Source organism: Camelus dromedarius, chromosome 36, assembly GCF_036321535.1.
Source record: "Camelus dromedarius isolate mCamDro1 chromosome 36, mCamDro1.pat, whole genome shotgun sequence".
Lineage (NCBI taxonomy): Eukaryota > Metazoa > Chordata > Mammalia > Artiodactyla > Camelidae > Camelus > Camelus dromedarius.
In genome coordinates, this window is record NC_087471.1 from 9,180,758 (window position 1) to 9,199,646 (window position 18,889).

Genomic DNA, 18,889 nt, shown 5'->3' on the forward strand with positions numbered 1-18,889 from the left:
GGATTCACTGCAGCTTTTTCACAGAAAACCCCTGTGGTTTTAAAAATCATTAAACATTTTAAAATTTGCATATAATTTTTCACTCATCTATTGTGCAAAACTCTGCATGTGTATAGATCACACCATAAAGAAAAGGCTCATAAAAAAATCTCCCATAAGTTATCTAATTAACTGTGATTGTAAGAATGAATATAAACATTGGTTATAATGCATAGAAAACCACTAGAAAAAATTATGCTCACATTACTTTTTATGAGTCTATGTGAATGCTTTACATTGCTAGTTTCTAGCTTAAAAAGAACTTTAATGTGCCCGTGATGCCCTTCCCTAATTACTGATTTATTGGAAAAACCTTTCTTTACAAATGATACAAAAATAAACTTCAGCTTGTCTAGTAGAATCACAGAAAATGTCAATTGTTTAAAATTTGATGACCCGTAGGTAATAAATACTGCACACTGCCCACAGAGCCCCAGTGTCAGGACCGTGTGGTGCAGGAGTCAGAGACACAGAAATCCAGGAGTCTGGGCAGAGTCCTGACCTGGGCGGGAACCGCGGTTGGGGAGTATCAGATGACAGCTCTCAGCTAACGTGGGTATCTTGAAAAGGGTTGTCAAGTTCGCAGAAGAGGAGAATTTTGAAGTCATAGTATCTTTCCTTTGAACCAACTGCCTCCCCCAACTTCCGGTTTGATCACTTAGTCTTAGTTCTAGAATTCCCAAAAAGCTGATTGTAATTTTGCTGGTTCCTTCCCCAGATGTACCTTGGGCTTGGTAACGGGGAGCTCTTTCACCATTTGAATATAGTGCTTCTTCCATATACCCTGCTCAAAGCGAGTCGGAGAGAAATTGATGTACCAGTTAAACCGTAAACATTTGAGCATCCAGAGCTGATCCAGTTCAGTTAAGTTCTTCCAATGCCAGCTCACCTGGAAAAAAAACAACAATTAAAAAAAAAAAACAAACTCTATTCAGTTTACATGCCTGCTTTCTCTAGGTTTTGAACTGTCACCCTGAACTGAAATCACTTTTTCGTCCTTTTCCTCTAAATCACAGCTTCATTACCTCCTACCTGAAGTGCTTCCTAGCCAAGCAGATGGATTTTTTTAAAAAAATATTAATTCAGACTTAGAATCAGAGTCAACTAATATTTACTGAGCGCCTAGTAACCATCCTCATAGCAAACTAAGGAGGGAAGCATAATTACTATTCTCATATTGCAAATGAGGAAGCTGAGGCTCGGATAGAATTTGGGACATCCTAAAGGCTCCTGAAGGTCTCCATATGAAAGCTATATGAAGGGTACAGAAACTCAGGTCTGCACATTGCTTATTCTTCTCATGATGTGTTTCCATTTTCCCTCCATTCCTATGATTTAACTAAATATAAATTTTATGAAGGGAACACAATTGCTAATACTACATTGGCAGGTCCTAAACAACCTTTAAGATTCAACAGAGCATTAAGAATTTGTTCTGTACATTCCACTTCCACAGCATCACGGTCAATCCCACACATCCAGCACATGGTGGAGGTGACTCTACTATGTGTAGTAGTATTTATGGTAATTTACTTCAGGTTTTGAGTAAGTCTTGCTAGAAACTAGAGTCAAGCTCATATGTAAAACTGACACTAGGCATTCTATGTCTCTTATCATAAGAGTCACAAAGATGACATCTAACCTTCAAATTCAAGTTTCATTCTTGGAAAACTGGCCTCTTTTTCAAGATTAACCAAATAATGAACAATGTTTGAGTGCCAAAAAAATAAGCAGAATGCTCTATAATGGAATTTGCTACCCATACATCCATTTATCTCCCTTCCTCCCTCCTTCCATCCATCATGTACTGAGTTCCTATTATGTTTATCATTGTTTTATGTGCTAAAGATGAGATGTGCAGGAGAGAGGCATACAGGAGAGGGCACAGTTAGAAGAAATCACAGGTTGGAAGGAGGAAAAAGGTTAATGGGTCCAATAGAGCCCTGCAGGCAGAAACAGGAATCACATCTACTTTGTTCAACCCAGAAATGAAACTACACCCACCTTAATCCCCATATGGTTAGTTAACTCAGAATTCAGTCAAGAGGTGAAGTTTAGGAGGGAGGGGCTGGGGAGAGAAGTTTCTCAGTTCTCACCCTTTCCTTCTTTTTTCTTAGATCTTGTTTATACCTGGGTATTTAAGTTGTGGTTTCCCCAACTCCGGGGTAGATAAGGTTTTGTGTGTTTTTGTTTGTTTGTTGTTTTTAAACTAAGCAGGAATGAAGAGAATTGAAGGGTAGGTAAGAGCTTTCAAAACTATAAGACATTCCCCTTCCGTATTGTTAAACTGCTCAAAGCTCATCTTGGTGCAATGACTTCATTGTTTGCTTTAAATCTGGACAAATAACTGCTGCCTGTGTTTGCTCACAGTCGGTCCTGGGAATACAATACAATGCTGAAATCTTGCAAGACTGACACATGGTGCCTGTGGATGATAGGTTCAGCTATTTCAAATAACGTTTCCCTGGAGTGATGACATTCTCATTATGGAAAAACATGAAAAATTCTGAAAAGCTTGAAGGAAAAAACAATAGCCATAACTCCCATCAATCAGAGATGATCATTATTAACAACCTGATAGAGTTCTTTTCCCTTCTATCTGTTTTCTAGGCACATACGGAACAAAATCGGGAAACTGTATACAATTTAAAAACATGCTTGCTTAGGGGGTGGGAAGGGATAAATTTGGGAGTTTGAGATTTGCAAATGTTAGCTACTATATATAAAAATAGATTTAAAAAAACAAGTTTCTTCTGTATAGCACAGGAAACTATATTCAATATCTTGTAATAATGCTCAAAGAAAAAATATGAAAATGCATATATTATGTATATGCATGACTGGGACACTGTGCTGTACACCAGAAATTGACACATTGTAATTGACTGTGCTCCAATTTAAAAAAATAAAAATAAAATCATGCTTTCTTCATTTTACATATAATAAGCACATCTGTTCTTTCAAAACATGTTTTGTAACGGCTGCATAATATTTCATTATATGGCTGTATGATACTCTCCTATTTTGGACATTTAAAATGCTGTGCTTTTTAAAAAAATTATTTCATTTTTGGAATAATACGTGTACATGAATACTAAATTCAAAGACACAAAGGGCCACACAGTAAAAAGGAAGTCTCTCTCACCCCTGCCATCTAGCCACTCATTTCCCTCCCTAGATGTAACCATTGTTACCGGTTTCTTGTGTATCATTCCAGAATATAACACATTCGGATATATTCTTTTTTTTCTTTCCAAAATGGTAGGACAACTTGGTACCTTCACTTTTTTCACTGATGATATATGTATCTTGGAGATGGTTGCAATTTATTTCACTAGTCCTCTAACAGTAGACATTTCCATTGTTTCCAACCTTTTGCTACTACAAACAGAGCTGCAATATTCTTACATAGACACAATTTTTGCATGTGTTGAAGTATACCCATCAGACAAATTCCAAGACATGGAACTGCTGAGGCAAAGGGAATCTTTATTTAAAAACTGACTACTACCAAACTGTTCTCCACAGTGGCTGTATCAATTTATCTGCCAGCAATATACAAAAGTGCTTGTTCCCCACGCCTCTGCCAAGATAGAATATTACCATTAAAAAAAATAACTCAGTCAATTTGAGTCATGAAGGATGGCATGATAATGAGGCTAAGCATTTTACATATTTTAGAAATGTCTGCTTTTCTTTCTGTGAACTACTTATTCACTGCCTTTGCTCATTTTTCTGCTGGGTTTTGATCTTTTTTCCCCCCTTAATATAGATTTATAGTATTTCTTCAAAAAGTAAGAAAATTAGCCCTTTGCTGGCAATATATTTTTTTCCCTATTTACTGTTTGGTTTTATTTATGGTGTTCTTTTCCATGGAGAAAATTTTAATTTTTATAGTCACAATTTGAAATCTTGCTTTCTTTATGCTAGTTTATAATATATATATATATAATATATATAATATAAAACACATGAAGCAAGATTTTAAGTTATATATTTTCTTTTGAAGCCCTAAGTATTATAGGATACTCAAAAAGGCCTCCTTCCCTATGTTTCCTTTGAGAACTTTAATGGTTTCCTTTAATTTCACATCAATCTTTTATTCTTCTAGAATTTTTTTTAGATAGCCGCCCAACTGTCCCGATCATTTATTGAATAATTTATCTATCTTACTGCATTCACTTCTTTAATTTAAACTAAAGCTAACATGTTACACATATGCGAATGCAGGGTAACAAGGTAGTTTGCGGTCTTACTAGATTCTATGAAAAGAATCAACAAAATGACTACCAGTTTTACACCTTAAATAATACACTTTGATACACCAGGGAATTACCTGTAAGAAAATAATGGTCAGATCCTTTTCCAGCCCCAGCCCCTGCCCCTCACCCCCATGAGCACATCTGCTCACTCTGAACTCTTTCGGTCTCACATTGTTTTGTGTTTATGTCATCAGCACCTTATTTTGAGTTTTTCTATTTATGAATGGGCTGCACTGTCTACTTGAGGATTTTGCTGTTCTGTGCTGTGTAATGTAAGACTGTTCTGCTGACGATGTTACCCATATGTGTCTTTGTCTCCCCTACTAGCTGATACTTTTTTGTGGACAGTAGTGGTGTCTTATACATCTTCCCCTTTTGAGCACAAAATGCAGAGTTAGACACAAAGGAGACGGAGGTTAATTCCAACTGTGCAGACCAAACATACTGACCATCTCATCGACTCCTTGGTTCTGTGAGTGTGTATTTTTTTTCCCTCAAGTTTCAGAATTTTCTAGGCTGCCTTTACAAAATGCTGGACACTGCTTCATTGTTCTCACCTGTGCACAACGACAAAGGCTTCGGGGGTCCAGGAAAGAAAAGATGTATAAAGATAACACCCTAGGAAGCTTGGTAGTAAAATCCAGCGCTTCTGCCGGAATTTTTTCCTGAAGCTTTCGACAGCAGAACTTTTGCTGTGACAGGGAGCAGCGTTCTAACAGGCCTGTCAGGATTCTTCTCCTTTGAGAGTCTGTCCATTTGTCAAACTGGAAAAAAAAAAAAAAGCAAAAGGGAAAATAAACTCCAGGTTTAGTCTGCTACCAGAGATTTGTCATGCAAAAGAGATAAGAATGGCACAGAAAGCGAGTTTAGTCATTTATTCTGAATGGATAGCATATATTTCTTTCGCAAATTAGTAAACTCCATGTTTTTCCACTTACCTGTCCTTTCTCACGTTTACATCTGTGAGCACGTGCAAGACCAGCGTGTGCACAGAAGTGTACTTGACCTCAAAACTTTTAGTTACGTAAGAACAATAAGCTGGAGGCTGGCCATATTCATAAACTGAGAATATGTATACTTTTAAAAGACAATTCTTCCTCAATTTATAATGGGGTTACATCCTGATAAACCCCTTATAGGTTAAAAACATCACAAGTCGAAAATGCATTTAATACACCTAACCTATCAAACATCAGAGCTCAGCCTAGTCTACCTTAAACGTGCTGAGAACACTTAACATTAGGCTACAGTTGGGCAAAATCGTCTCACACAAAGCCTGTTTTATAATAAAGTGTTGACTATTTCATGTAATTTATTGAACAGTGCACTGAAAGTGAAAACCAGAATGGCTGTCTGGGTACAGATGGTTGTAAGTGTATTTGTTGTGTACCCTCGTGATCACATAGCTAACTGGGGGCTTCCCAGCATCAGAAGAGAGAATCCTACCACATATGGCTGGCCTGAAAAAAGAACAAAATTTGAAGTTTGAAATATGGTTTCTGCTGAATGTCTATCACTTTTGTACCATCTTAAAGCTGAAAAGTCGTTAAGTGGAACCATCCTAAGTCGGGGACGTCGGCACAACTTCAAGAGAAGACGCCTGGGCAGCCTCTCCCCACCCCCCAAGTTTCTGTATTAGCTCATTAGTGATTAAAACTCCAGGACCAGAAACAAACCTTTGTGTTCACACTGGAGATAAGGTATAAGGAGCACATATTCCTGAGAAGGGGAGCATGTGGGGTTGAAGTCCTACTAATACGTAAATGATTGATATGACTGGAGAGAAAACACTGATGGGGGACCTGGGAAAAAAGAGTGCCAGAGACAAGAAGTACATGCCAAAGCGACCCGGGGCATGCCAAACAAAAGCTTCGGTTACTTCACAATTTTCGGCAGAGATAACCCCAGACTGGTTCCAAGATCAGTGATGGGTCAGAGGGAAGAACTTGAGGGCTGGCCAAAACCAAAAGAAAGGGTCTTATGGGAACATCTAGCAGCTGAAGGAGTCATTAGCAGGGTATAAAACTCTCCTTTCTCCACTAGAGAAGAGAAAATAGAGAAATCTGGGGCAACTTGTGTTTGTATACTAGTGCATTTCCAGATAGATATTTATTAATTATTATAAAGTAATCCGAATTTTATAATGCACTTTAGTTGCAATCATAAAATACACTGACCACCTAAAAAGGCATATAAAGCAAAAATGTATTTTTATAAGCTTTATGACAAGTCAACTTCCTTATAATCATAGGATGTATTTTTTAAATTAGAAGGAATACTTCTTGATTAAAACTATGCACTGTGACAGATCTATTCAGTGACCCAAGAATCTCACTTTGGAGACTAATTCAAGAGCAGGGTTGGGGGGTAGGAATTCTAAAAAACAACAACAACAACAACAAAAAACCCACCAAAAACCTTAACTTACAAACAAATGAATAAAATGTATTCACATGTGAGTGTTCCCAGATTTCTTTTATGCCTGTTTCTGCATATCCATAATCTACAACTCCCAGAGACTTCTCTCCTTTGGGGATGGATTATTAAAATGAACAGAGAGAAGCCAGACCAGAATGGCTGAGCCCAGGGCCCAGGAAGCTGCACTGACCCATAAAATGAAGAGCCAGTGGGGAGGCGTATGGAGACAGAAGAGCGGTGGAGCTTGCGCTTGTAGGGACTTTGGGGCTCAGACTCTAATTGACTTTGTAGCAGTTACAGATGAGAGGGAACTGGGGAAGGAAGGAGGGAGAGCTGAGAAGCACCATTACGAGTTTTGAATTGGATCCCCTGTGATTCCTTTGAGAGACAAAATGAAGATTGGTATTCATTTTTAAAAATGACTTTTGGGCAGTGCTCTGTAGCTTTCTAGAAACTGAGCTACTTGGGGACCCAGGATGATTAAGGTTACAAAGAAATTTTTATGTGATATTATTATCACTGCAAAAAATCAGAAATAACCCCAAATGCCTAACAATAGTGGACCAGCTAAGCAAACTAATATATCAACATGAGAGGAGAAAGTATGGCATTATGGATGGATGGTGGGTTTGGGAATGAGGCCCTTGGGAGTCTCCCTTCCAACATTCTATTATTTCTAATACGCTTCGGAAATAAATGAATAAATCCCAGCTCTACCACTAACAACCTCTTAATTTCTTCGTTTATACATTAAGAATAATCATACCCCAATTGTAAGGTTGTTCTGAGGATTAAATAAAACAAAAAGTGTATAGAAATCCTAATTGAGTAAATGACTCATTGTAGACACGGCAGCTAGTATTATAAAATACCATGGTCATGTTAAAACAATAAGCACGTGAGATAAACCAACGTAAAACGAATAGATATGTAAACAGTTAAAAGGCATGAGATCACCCTGTTTGTACACTGACAAGGATGGGAAGTATGTTTGGAATGGCTGAGGTTAGCTCATTTGCTTTCCTTGGTGCCCACAAAAAGAGAACGACCTCAGCTTGAAGAACAAGTGATTTAAAATGAATATAAAAGAACATTAGTATTATAAAGTGCTGAAGAAATCCATAAAAGAAAACATTAAAACCTTTTCCTCTAGAGATTAAAGAGATAATTACATTGGTTCTTCATTTATTTCCCTGATTACAACCGTCAAAGGTAATTTATATTTGGCTTTGATAGGTGTTCTGTGCCTGGAGGGGTTTTCCTTTCTAATTGTGTTTATTTAGGCTAATAGAAAACGAATTTGCATTCCTTGAACTCCTACCAATTGAAGGTGGGTAGGTGACTCACAAGAATGCTTAACAGTTGGGGGGAAATCCCTTTGGAATTTAAAAGGTGCTAGGAATAATCCAAAAAGTAAATAATCCCTGGAGGAGTTAACTGTACAGGAATTTGGTAATCTCCCAGTCTCTCATGCATCACCTCTCAAGTGAAAATAGCCTTAACAGTGTAGCCAGGGATCTGATGTGTGAGACTGGGGAGCAGCTAGGACCATTTTTCTATCCTGGTATCATGTACGGTACCTCACTTCACAGTTAGTTCCTTTTGAATATTATATATTATATTATATTATATTCTGCTATACTATCTTATATCATATAATATAATCCTAATTTATAACTACTTTAATGCCTTTTTATAGGGCTTTTTTGGCAAGAGAATTGTGAAATCCTCGTTTTTAATATTACATATTATATTGCATTATGTTATATTATGCTATGTTACACTGTCTTATATCATATAGTAGAATTCTATTTTATAATTATTTTAAATGTCTTTTTATAGGGCATTCTGGAGAGAATTGTGAAACCCTCTTCTCAGAGTAGTTGTTACAAGGATTCTTGCTGCACTTTCGGGAAGTGAGGATGGTACCTAGTGCCTCTCATCTCACACTGAATGGCAAGGAAGGTTCCCGGGGTGTGGGGGACGAGATGAAGAAAGACACTTCTTTTTTTTTCCTTATTGGTTACATGATCTTAACTTGGTTGAGTTTCTGAATCCTATGATCAAACACTTAATTTCGCAATTAAAGCATGAATACTTTATTGTTTTAAAAGTTTCAAATAGGCACTTACAGAAGTAAGTGTGAAAATCTGTTATGATTCCTCACAATCAAATCTCACTCCATTCCCCAGTAATAACCAGTTTGCAGTTTGATGCTCAAGCATTTCTATGTATTTACATATACATATACATACACACACACACACATATATCCATCAATAGGGAAGCAGTTAAATAAATTAAGAGTATACCCATCCCATGGAATATACACAACAGTTTAAAAACAAACGAAGGAGGTAGGTATAGCTCAGTGGTAGAGTACATGCTTAGCATGCACAAGGTCCTGGGTTCAATCCTCAGTATCTCTATTAAAAAAAAATATATATATATATATATATATATACATACACACACACATATATATAGCCATAAATGTCCTGATGTGCAATGAACTCCAGTGCATAATATTTTCTCCAATCATTCACAGTAGAATGGATATGCCATAATCTATTTATTCAACGATTTATTCAATTTCTACTGATACCATTTAGGATGTTTCCAACACACACACACACACACACACACACACACACACACACTGCAAAATACTTGTGCATGTTTTTTCATGTCCCCTGTGAATATTTCTCTAGTCTGGATAAACACGCATAACCATGTTTTCAATCCTCTTGGGTAGAAGAGACTATTAGGTGACACTCCTGAGGAATTTGATGAGTAAGACACGTTGCCCAGAGAGGGATGACTCAAGGATGGACAACAATCACTAAGACTCTGTGTTTCCTTTGAGGAAGAGTGTGAAAGTCTTCATTTGTACTAAGGGTAGTTGTATCTTGTTAGATAAGAACATAAAGTTGTTACAGTTTTCCTTTGCAGGTTTAAGTATACGCATGAGGGGTGTAGATGGATGTTACATGCGCATGAGGGGTGTAGATGGATGTTAAGTGGTTAAGTGGACGGACCGTGCCGGTTCTTTAGCCATCATTTCTCAGATCCAAACCCACCTTCCTATACTCTGTGGACATGGGAGCTTGGTGCTCTGTGAACCATATTTCTCCTTTGACAGTTGGCTCTTGGTTAAATGCTGCTGGTGGGAAGGGGGGCATTAGAAGGAAACTGAGGAAGTAGAACCTTACTTCTTTGCTTCCTTGCTGCTCCTGGCACTATCCCCCTAACTCTTCACCCTGGCCGTCGCAGTTGACTCCTGTATCCTGCTTTTTCCACACTCCCAGAACCATGCTTCCTCAGATATATCAGCATCAGCCGGGCATGACACCATCTACTTTTTACTCCTTAGACGTCTAAGTCCTCTAGAAGGATGGTCCCAGCTCCAGAGTCCTCTCTCTGGGCTCCTGAGGTATCAGTGAAGCTGGTCATAGCTACTTCCTGCATCTCTATCTCCATGGTACCTCAGTGGTACCTCAGTGTTCTCTTTTTGCCTTTTCTAGTATTTGTTTAACCTGTTCTATTCATTAAATTGTGTCTGTTAAAATAACTGGTATGATTTCTATTTTTCTGACAGAACCCTAACTGTTATATACAGAAAATACCCATCAAACGTCCCAGGCAATGAGCAATCACGCATTACCTTATGTACACACTGAATTCTTTGGTCTCTATGATGATGTAACATAATAAAAAAGTAAGTATACTTTCAACAGTTACCCATTTTCCAAGCAGGGCTCTTCTTTCTTCAAATACCTACAATAAATAAAAAAAGAATGGAATGACTTCATATTTCATGGTTCAAAATACCCGTTACAAAAAAGCATCAATAAATAAATACTGGGCAGTCTTTTCATTATATCAACTGAGTACAAAATGACAGATTTTATACCTGAGAAGGTACTTTATGATTTTGAACTTGGGCAAAGTTTCGCTTTTTCCTCCATGTAGGATAACTCACCTTAAAGAAGAAGTAATCATTTTTCTTAAAGGCAAGACATAGGAAAAGAATGGACTTGTAAAGTGAAATCATTTTTGGAATTTGAAAGGAGATGCAAAAACTGACAAAGGAAAAAAATAGGAAAATGGAGAACCTCCTGCCAAATATTTCAACATCAAAAGTATGAGAACTTGTGAAATTTGCAAGGGAGAGACTCTGTTTTTACATCTCCATGTGGACATGTATCAGTGGGTATACACGACATATGTCTGCAGCTTAGAAATCTGTGTGTGTGCACCTCGGCACAATGTGAGTGGTATTTATATATTGGTAAAGAGGTGATTTTCTGAGAATTAATCATTTGTGTATTTGAATGAGCGAGGGAGGGACAACTAGTGTGAGAATGCTTGGCAGGGGAGGGAGTTCTGGGGAGAGGAAGCAAGAGAGAGTCATGAACAGATGTGAACGTCTCTCTCACTCCCACACACACACACCCTCCGGCAGCTTTCAGAACCGGGCTCGGTGTTTCCCCCTTCCTCTTGGCACTAACTTCTCTAGCACTGTCAAACGTTCCTACTTGGAAAGTAGCTCAGGCCTATTTCTTCCCTTTTGGGTGGAGGAGGATGAGAAGCTGGCTTTGTGCTTCCAACAGATAATGCTTTCTTCTCATTTTTAGACTCTCAAACTCTAGTTTCAAAGGGCATTCAAAACGGAGACTGAAATAATTGGTTCAACAACAACCTCAAGACCTGTAAAAGGTCATCTTTGATACCAACCGTAGAATCTCACACATCACAGGTAGACACATTCTGTACTTTAAAAAGAATACCCTTCTCCCCTCCCCCCAATTAACTGCCACCTGGGCTACTAAGGCTGTCAAATAACAGGAACAGATAAACTCACAATTTCTAGATGAAAAAAGGAGAGAACCTATAGAACACAGAAGATTCAAAAATCTGGATTCGAATATTTCCTGAACTCTCCTGTATCTAAGCTAATCTTATCAATCCTCTAATTTCCAACCCTGGTCACTGGCACCAGCACTTTGCTGATGCCCACTGATCTGGCTCCTTCCATATGCCACCTACAGCCCACGCTCTGCCTGGACTACTGGGTTTGCTGTTTGCTCTCCAGGTGGTCCTGTTCCTTTCATCTTCCCACGCAGATTACAACCACTTTGTCTTCTATGCTCCGCAGTCTTGATGGCAAGCCCTGAATAAACACCTGCTGACTGAACAACAACAAAACGTCTATGGTTTCTGAGGCTTTGGCTTTGACTTCAGAAGTCATAGAAGTTCAGTGCTCAAAGGAATCCTAAGATCTTTTTGTTCAATTCCCTTATTTTAGAGAGGATAAACAAGGCCCAATTGGGTTACATTTATAGATTTTTTAAAAAATCATTGGTTCCAGACTGTCTGTGCAGCTCAACTCTGAACCTGGTTCTTCACTAGAATCCTGCTGTTCCCTGACTTCCAGTCCTACATTCTCATTGCTGCTGCCAATGCTTTGGCCTGACAGTGGGAAGAAAAAAGGTCCCAAGACCACAATCTCCTTTCAAAAGGAGGCTGGGATGACCACCATGGTGTCCAATGACAATGGGGGGCGTTGGTAAGAAAGGGGCACTGACTTGAAGGGAAGAAGAGAGTTAGCAAGAAGGTGGCCGGAAAGGAATAGGGTGGGTGGTGGGGTCTTTAGAGGGCCAACGACCAAGACTAAGCAGAAGCCGAGCAAATCCATTTCTTCACCAAAAGGCATTTAGACCCAAGTAGAAATGGATGGGAGTGCAGAGGGGGAGGAGACACGCCAGACAAACTCAGATCTGGTTCTGACTGTACCCTCAACAAGAAATATAAGTGGGGACAAATTTCATTGTCAGGTCCTTGGTCAGACTCAGAATCATGTATTCTCTGGTTTGGAGCAAGTCTTTATTCCAAAGATTTGCAATCAGGTCTTTCATCTTAAGGAGCTGGGAAACAGTATGACTTCAGGTGGAAATATTAGAATGGATTTTTTTTTTCCTTGCAGAATGCTGCAGTCTGTTTACATCACAGTTTACTCAGAGCATGCTGTCATGTCAAAATCCCACGGTTGATATTTTAGTCTGTTGACACTGCAGTTACATATTGCACCATGTGACATCATTACAGTGTAGGAGTAAGACATTTGGGGGCTCCTAAATGATGACTGATGGATGGTAATTAGATGCTTTTTCTCAGAACACCCTTTTAACATGTACTGAACTAGATGTGTGTACCATACTCCAAAAGAAGTGTTGATCACTTTCAATTAAAATACTGGATGGCAAAGAAATGCATAGTTTTAAAATATTCGCCTCTCAAAGTTCACAATGCCTGAATTATTTTCTAATCTGCTACATTTTCCTAAACTGATGATGCTACTTTTTTTAGGCGTGTACATTTGAATTTCATCTCTACTTAGAGCCTGCTGTGAAATTAAAATCCTATGATTCTGTTTCAGTCTGAAACAGCTACATATTTCACATTTTTACTGTAGAGTAGAAAAAAGGCAAAATCAAAAACCAAAACCAAAAACAGAACCTCAAAATTACACTGATCATTCATGACATATGCCTGGTTGCAGAAGTGTAGAAAAGTCCTTATAATTATTGTATGGACATCTTCTGGCCAGTTGTATTCTTGGGCATTTGTTTTTAATCCCTTTCACACAGTCAGAATGTTAGATCTGGAAGGGAACTTTGAGGTGGTCTGATCCAACCCACTCATTTTTCGAAGGAAGGTAGTAAAGACCAGAGACATCAGTGACTTACTGAAGTCACACAGGAAATTAGTTGAAAAGCTGATCTGGAATCTGTATTTTCAATTCTCAGAGTTACTTTTCTTTGTTTGCTTTTATTTATATATGTTTTTAAATTGTTTTAAAATTTGAAATATTATTGCACTGTATAAAGTAAAAAATAAGAGCTCTTTCTTCTTGAGCTTTTTAAAATTTTTTTTTTCTTTTTTGGGGGGGTAATTACGTTCATTTATTTATTTTAATGGGGGTACTGGGGATTGAAACCAGGACCTCGTGCATGCTAAGCACACACTCTACCCCTGAGCTATACCCTCCCCCGAGAGCTCTCTCTTCGAATAGACCTCCCTCCCACTTCCCTATGCCACCCAACTCTTTGGGGCAACCACTATTAATAATGTGCTACATGCATATGCATATTCCAAGGGTGTGTCTATGTCCATTAGGACACACACAGATGGGTACATACACAAGCCAAGATTTTTAAAAATAATTTTACTCCAACCTAGAACCTAACTGAACCAAAATAAATTTTTTGGAATCAAATGGGAGTTGTGAACAACAAAATAAATACTATCTCTAGAAATTATCATGAAATTTGACAAAAGCTATTCAGGAACTGAGATAAGGCCGTGGCATGCTCGCTGTGATGCACTGATCTGATCCACCTCCAGAACTGAAGGATTTACTCCCTCAACTGTTAGGAGTGCTGCTGGCTGATAGCCAGGAGCTTGCGAGATCTGCCTCGTCCACGATCCCATCCGCCACATGGTCAGTGTGGCGCAAGACTCGGAGGGTCTTCAGGGTGTCCTGTGGGGTCTGCAGAGGCCTCGTTGCAACTGCCTGACAGCCTGGCTTCTTCCTCTGCCCCACATCTAAGTCCTGTCCTTCCCTTGCCTCCTAGGTCTTGATCCTGAGAGCCCTCCCACATCAATGCCCTACACACCAATCTGAGAGTCTGCCTCGCTAGGAACCCAACCTGCGGTAGGCAATCAGACCATTAAGATACTTTTTCTCCATGGCTGCTAAATCGATCAAGACTTTGAATTTTTCAAAGAAAATCTCTGAAAATCAAGGCATCTAACAAATACGTATTTCAGTTCAAGTCACTTTTTCACACGTGGGTAAAACCTTTACAATTCTATGGGAAAACATTTCAAAACCAAGCACTGGAGTCTCCTGGAGGGTGGAAGCAGAGAAGCTGTTACAGAAACTGTGGGAGAGCAAAGAGCATTGCCAACAGGTGCTCAATAAGTAACTGTTGAGTTGAATAAAAAAGACTTTCAATAGACTTGCTTGTTCGTCAGGCTTGATGAAGGCTGGATTTCTCTCATTCTGTGCCTCTCCTTTTGTTTCTCCTCATGCCTCTTTTCCCCCCGTTTCTCACTCTTTTTTCCTCACTTCCTTTATCTTTTTCCTTTTCAGTCTCCCTCCCTTTTATTTCTCACTATTCTGATCGCGAAGCTGGCTCCTCTGTCTCTCTCCCAGATTTGCTCATGTTTTGCATCAGAGGAGGAGAAATAGGAAAGTACGTAGAGGGAGGGGCCAGGATGGATGCTCCAGCTTTGCCAGAGCAATGAGCATATCTGTTAGTTCAGAGAGGCAAAGGGTCAAATCCAGGCTCAGGAAGGAGAGGAGTGGGGACAAAAAGATGAGTCCATGAAGGGGGTCCCAGGGAGTACAGCCGATCTCTGCCTCCATTCCTTGTGCTTCAGAGACATACTGGGCACTAGAGATGCAGAGATAAAAGACAAAATCGCAACCCTTAACACCTTAGAGTCAAGTGGGGAAGCTGGTAAACAGGGATGAGAACAAAGAAAAGTAAGCCAGAGGAGGCTTCCCTGAGAAGTGACATTTGAGTTGACTCTTGCAGGAGGCAATGAAGAGCACACTGCAACAGCGTGGAGGCATGAGAGAGCATGGTTCGTGGGGGCCACTTAGCTCGGCCTGGGTGTAGGATGAGAGGAAGCAGAGGCAGGGCTTGGAGCTGGGAGGTTGGTTGAGTCAGCTCATGAAGGGTCCTCAGTGCTATGCGTGGGAGGTTGGAATTTATCCTTTGGAGCAGCCTGTTATTAATTTTAAATAAAAGGATTATATTGGTGCTTTAGAAAGATCATTCTGGAACCAGAATAGAGGATGGACTGCTAGGGATAGAGGCAGTAAAACCAGTTGGGAGGTTATTGCAATGTGCCAGGTAAAGAGTGATGAGGGTGTGAATGGAGAGTGTGGAGCTGGAGGTACCCAGGTGAATGAAAAGGGATCCAGATGGAGAGACCGAGGAAGAAGATTCATTTAAGACTTGAAAATGAATTGGATGTGGAGGTGAGGGGGTTCCAGCAGACACTCCTCCCTGAACCTCTCATCTCCTACATGTCTTGGAATGCCAGGAATGCAAGGTCCTGACTGCTCTTTTCCTGGGCCATTTCTCCAGGTTGTATTGGCAGTAAGGAACCTTGAGAGATGTGGTACTAACTCCCTTTGGGACGAAGAGTACCCTTGTTTACTGCTTATTATGAAAGCAGGGGATTCCCTGGACTCATTGTTCCTCAGCTGTGACGCAAACATAGTGTGTGTGCAGTATTTATCCGCGTCCTCTGCATCATCCCCACGGGAAAAGATGGGCAAGAGAACCCAAGCTTATGCTGCTTGCTGCACTGCAAGTAATAAAGTTCTTTGTCTCTGACCCAAGAATCTCGTGTCTCCTACTGTGGAAAAAGTAGCATCTTCTTTGCCATAGTCACGGGCTAAGTTATAAACCTGTAAATTGGGAGAAATCCCAGAGCCTGGGTCAAATCCCAGACCCAACAGGGAGAAGGAAGATGTCTCGCTTGAGTGGCTTGGTGTAAACTGGTGCTTTTCACTGGTGGGAGGAACTAGAATATGGTAGCAAGATAATGAGGTCAGTTTTACTGATGTTGATTGTAACTTACTGCCAACTAGATGTGGTCCTTGTATGTAGCTACTGATAATAGGAGCTCACAGACCTGCTGGAAATTCTGCCCCTAAATGAAGCAGGAGTAGAAATCCCCAGAGCCTGGCCAATCTCACATGCCAGTATGATACTCAGTTTCCCACCTTTGCCATGCTTTGTTTGGTCCCTTCTGCTAGTGCCTCTCCAGAATATAGGGGGAGAACAAACTTCTTAGGAGATCCTAAGAAATGTGAGCAATAAGTTGAGATTTACTTATTTTATTTATTTGGTTAAATTTACAGCATTACCCAGTAGCCTCAACTCTAGTAAGAAAACCTCTTTTGGAGGGAACTCCTCACACAGCACCCTCTTGTCTCTCATTCCTATTGGTTTCAGCAAAGAACCAGCGATAGAAGAAAAAAAAGGCATTTGGGGTGGGAGAGAGGAGCAGTGACAGTGGAAGAGAGAGGAGCAGTGACAGTGGAGGAAAGAGAAATCTATGACATTTCTTTCTGGGCAGAAACTATTGCCAACCTTGCCCATGTAGCAAGGATTCAATTAAAGTTTTTGGAAAAAAAATCCTTCATTTTGTTTTTTCATCAATTATACAATCCTAACAATATCTGTTCCTATTTTGATAACCAAAATTTTAGTTGTTTTTTTTCCCCTTTAAGGCACAGCTCCAACTGGTAAAATAGCGCTTTGGTCACTTACCCGGTCATTCAAAAGCTGATGGTTTAGGGGTGTCCAAGTACTCATCTTTGTCTGCATTTTGGGACCATCTACGTTTTTTGGAGGTGCAAATGCCATCGTGAAATAGCTGGATATTGTTCCATAAGAAAAACTAAACCTACAGAAGAAATGAATCATATAATCTTTAGAATACTAAAAGTACTAATATCATGTAATCTTTTAGTACATTGGGAGAGGTAATGGGGGGGATAACATTTATTGGGAACATTTTATATGTCAGGTACTTTATATGTATGCTCAATTAGTACTCATAACAGTCTGGTGAGGTGGTAGGTTTAGCTCATTTTACAGATAAGAAAATGAGTCTCATTGATGTTACGTGCTCTGCCCAAAGCTATAGAGACAGTAAGTGGTGGAACTGGGAATCAGACCCAGGTCTGTTTAACTCTTTTATTTTCATTGGACCATGGGGGTTGGGGGGAATCCAGAATCACTTCTAGCTAAGAACATACCATATTGGCCAGAAAGAAGAAGGTATTTTAATTTATAAAATCACAATGCAATATAAAACACTCCATCTTTGTCCCTTGTGACCTTCTTCCTCCCCTCTTAACTTTCTGACATCCAGGTAACAAGAGTTCCAGCTTGATACAGTATTTAAGAAGCAGAACGATGCAAGGGACGAAGCCCAGCCTTTGGAGATGGACAGATTTGGGTTTACTAGGGGAACGTGCTGTTTTTTTTTTTTTTTTGAACACTTTTATTATAGTATGATTCCTGCACAGTCAACTACACATATTTCAGATGTACAATTTGATGAATTTTGATATATGCAGACACCAATGAAATCACCACCACAATCAAGATGGCTAACATTTCCATCACTCCTCAAGAGGTACAAATTTCGAATTCCCAGTTTATCCCTTCCTACCCCCTTGACCCCCCGGTGGGAATATGCTATCTTTAGATGCCCAGTATATGTGTGCCTTCCTTTGATTAAAAAACTCTAATTTCCATGAGGAATTCCTTTTCCTTCATTGTTCAGAGTCTGTTGGGTTGGTTAATCAAGGTGGCTTCCCCTTCCCCAGTCATGAGACCAAGGTAGGCCAGTTGACTGATGCTGGCTTATCCTGACTTTTTGTTTACAGTACCACTGATGTTCCGAGCAGACTGTTAAGCTGTCCTTGCGGCCTCACCCCTCAGAAGCCCCTTGTCTTTCCTTGTCTTTTGTGAGCCACTTGATAACTTTGCAATGAATCTCCTTTTTTTTCCCTTGTATTAGCCAGAATCTATTTATGTTGTTTGCAATAATTTTTTTTTACCGTACAGTTTTGATCCTGGCTCTAAAACTTAACTAGCTGTGTAACTGTTTTGCAAGTTATGTAATAGATCTGAGCTTCAGTTTCCTCATTTGTAAAATAAGGATATACACACCTACCCTCAACTGCTGTTGCCGATATTAGAGAAAAAAAGGTCAGGCAGAGTCGCAGAGCAGGTGGTCTCCATAAGCAGTAACTTCCCTGCAGCCTTTCTTAGAACATCCATCATTTATATAGAGAGTGCCTCAAAACCTGTCTTTTGAAGGACCATAACAAAATATTTTAAGGTGAAAAATACTTAAAGCAAACTGATGATATTTTCATTATATATCCTCAGTCTTTCTGCTTGTTTATGTCTTCCTTCCTCTCTGAAGGTGGGTTTCATAGCCAAGAGAGTAGAGCCGAGCTAGGGGGCCAGGACGTGCCTGCCTGACCTATGGGCTCCAAAAATTATTCTACAACAGCAAATATTGGACAATTTAAAAAAAAAATCATTAGTTTTTCACAGATATAA

At 39.6% G+C, this 18,889-nt stretch overlaps 1 protein-coding gene across 2 annotated transcripts in view; it reads right to left on the reverse strand.

Moving 5' to 3' along the window:
- Window positions 1-18,889, reverse strand: part of FBXO16 (F-box protein 16) — a 40,724-nt gene that overhangs the window by 17,267 nt on the left and 4,568 nt on the right. Inside the window, exons 3-7 of one of the 2 annotated variants that reach the window (XM_031442154.2) lie at window positions 18,495-18,631; window positions 17,078-17,213; window positions 10,461-10,496; window positions 4,859-5,065; window positions 764-928 (exon numbers count right to left, since the gene is read on the reverse strand). In XM_031442154.2, coding sequence (XP_031298014.1) covers window positions 764-928; window positions 4,859-5,065; window positions 10,461-10,496; window positions 17,078-17,173 — 504 coding nt within the window. In that variant the 5' untranslated portion in view covers window positions 17,174-17,213; window positions 18,495-18,631. The remainder of the gene's footprint in view (window positions 1-763; window positions 929-4,858; window positions 5,066-10,460; window positions 10,497-17,077; window positions 17,214-18,494; window positions 18,632-18,889) is intronic. The other variant, XM_031442153.2, reaches the window with a different exon arrangement.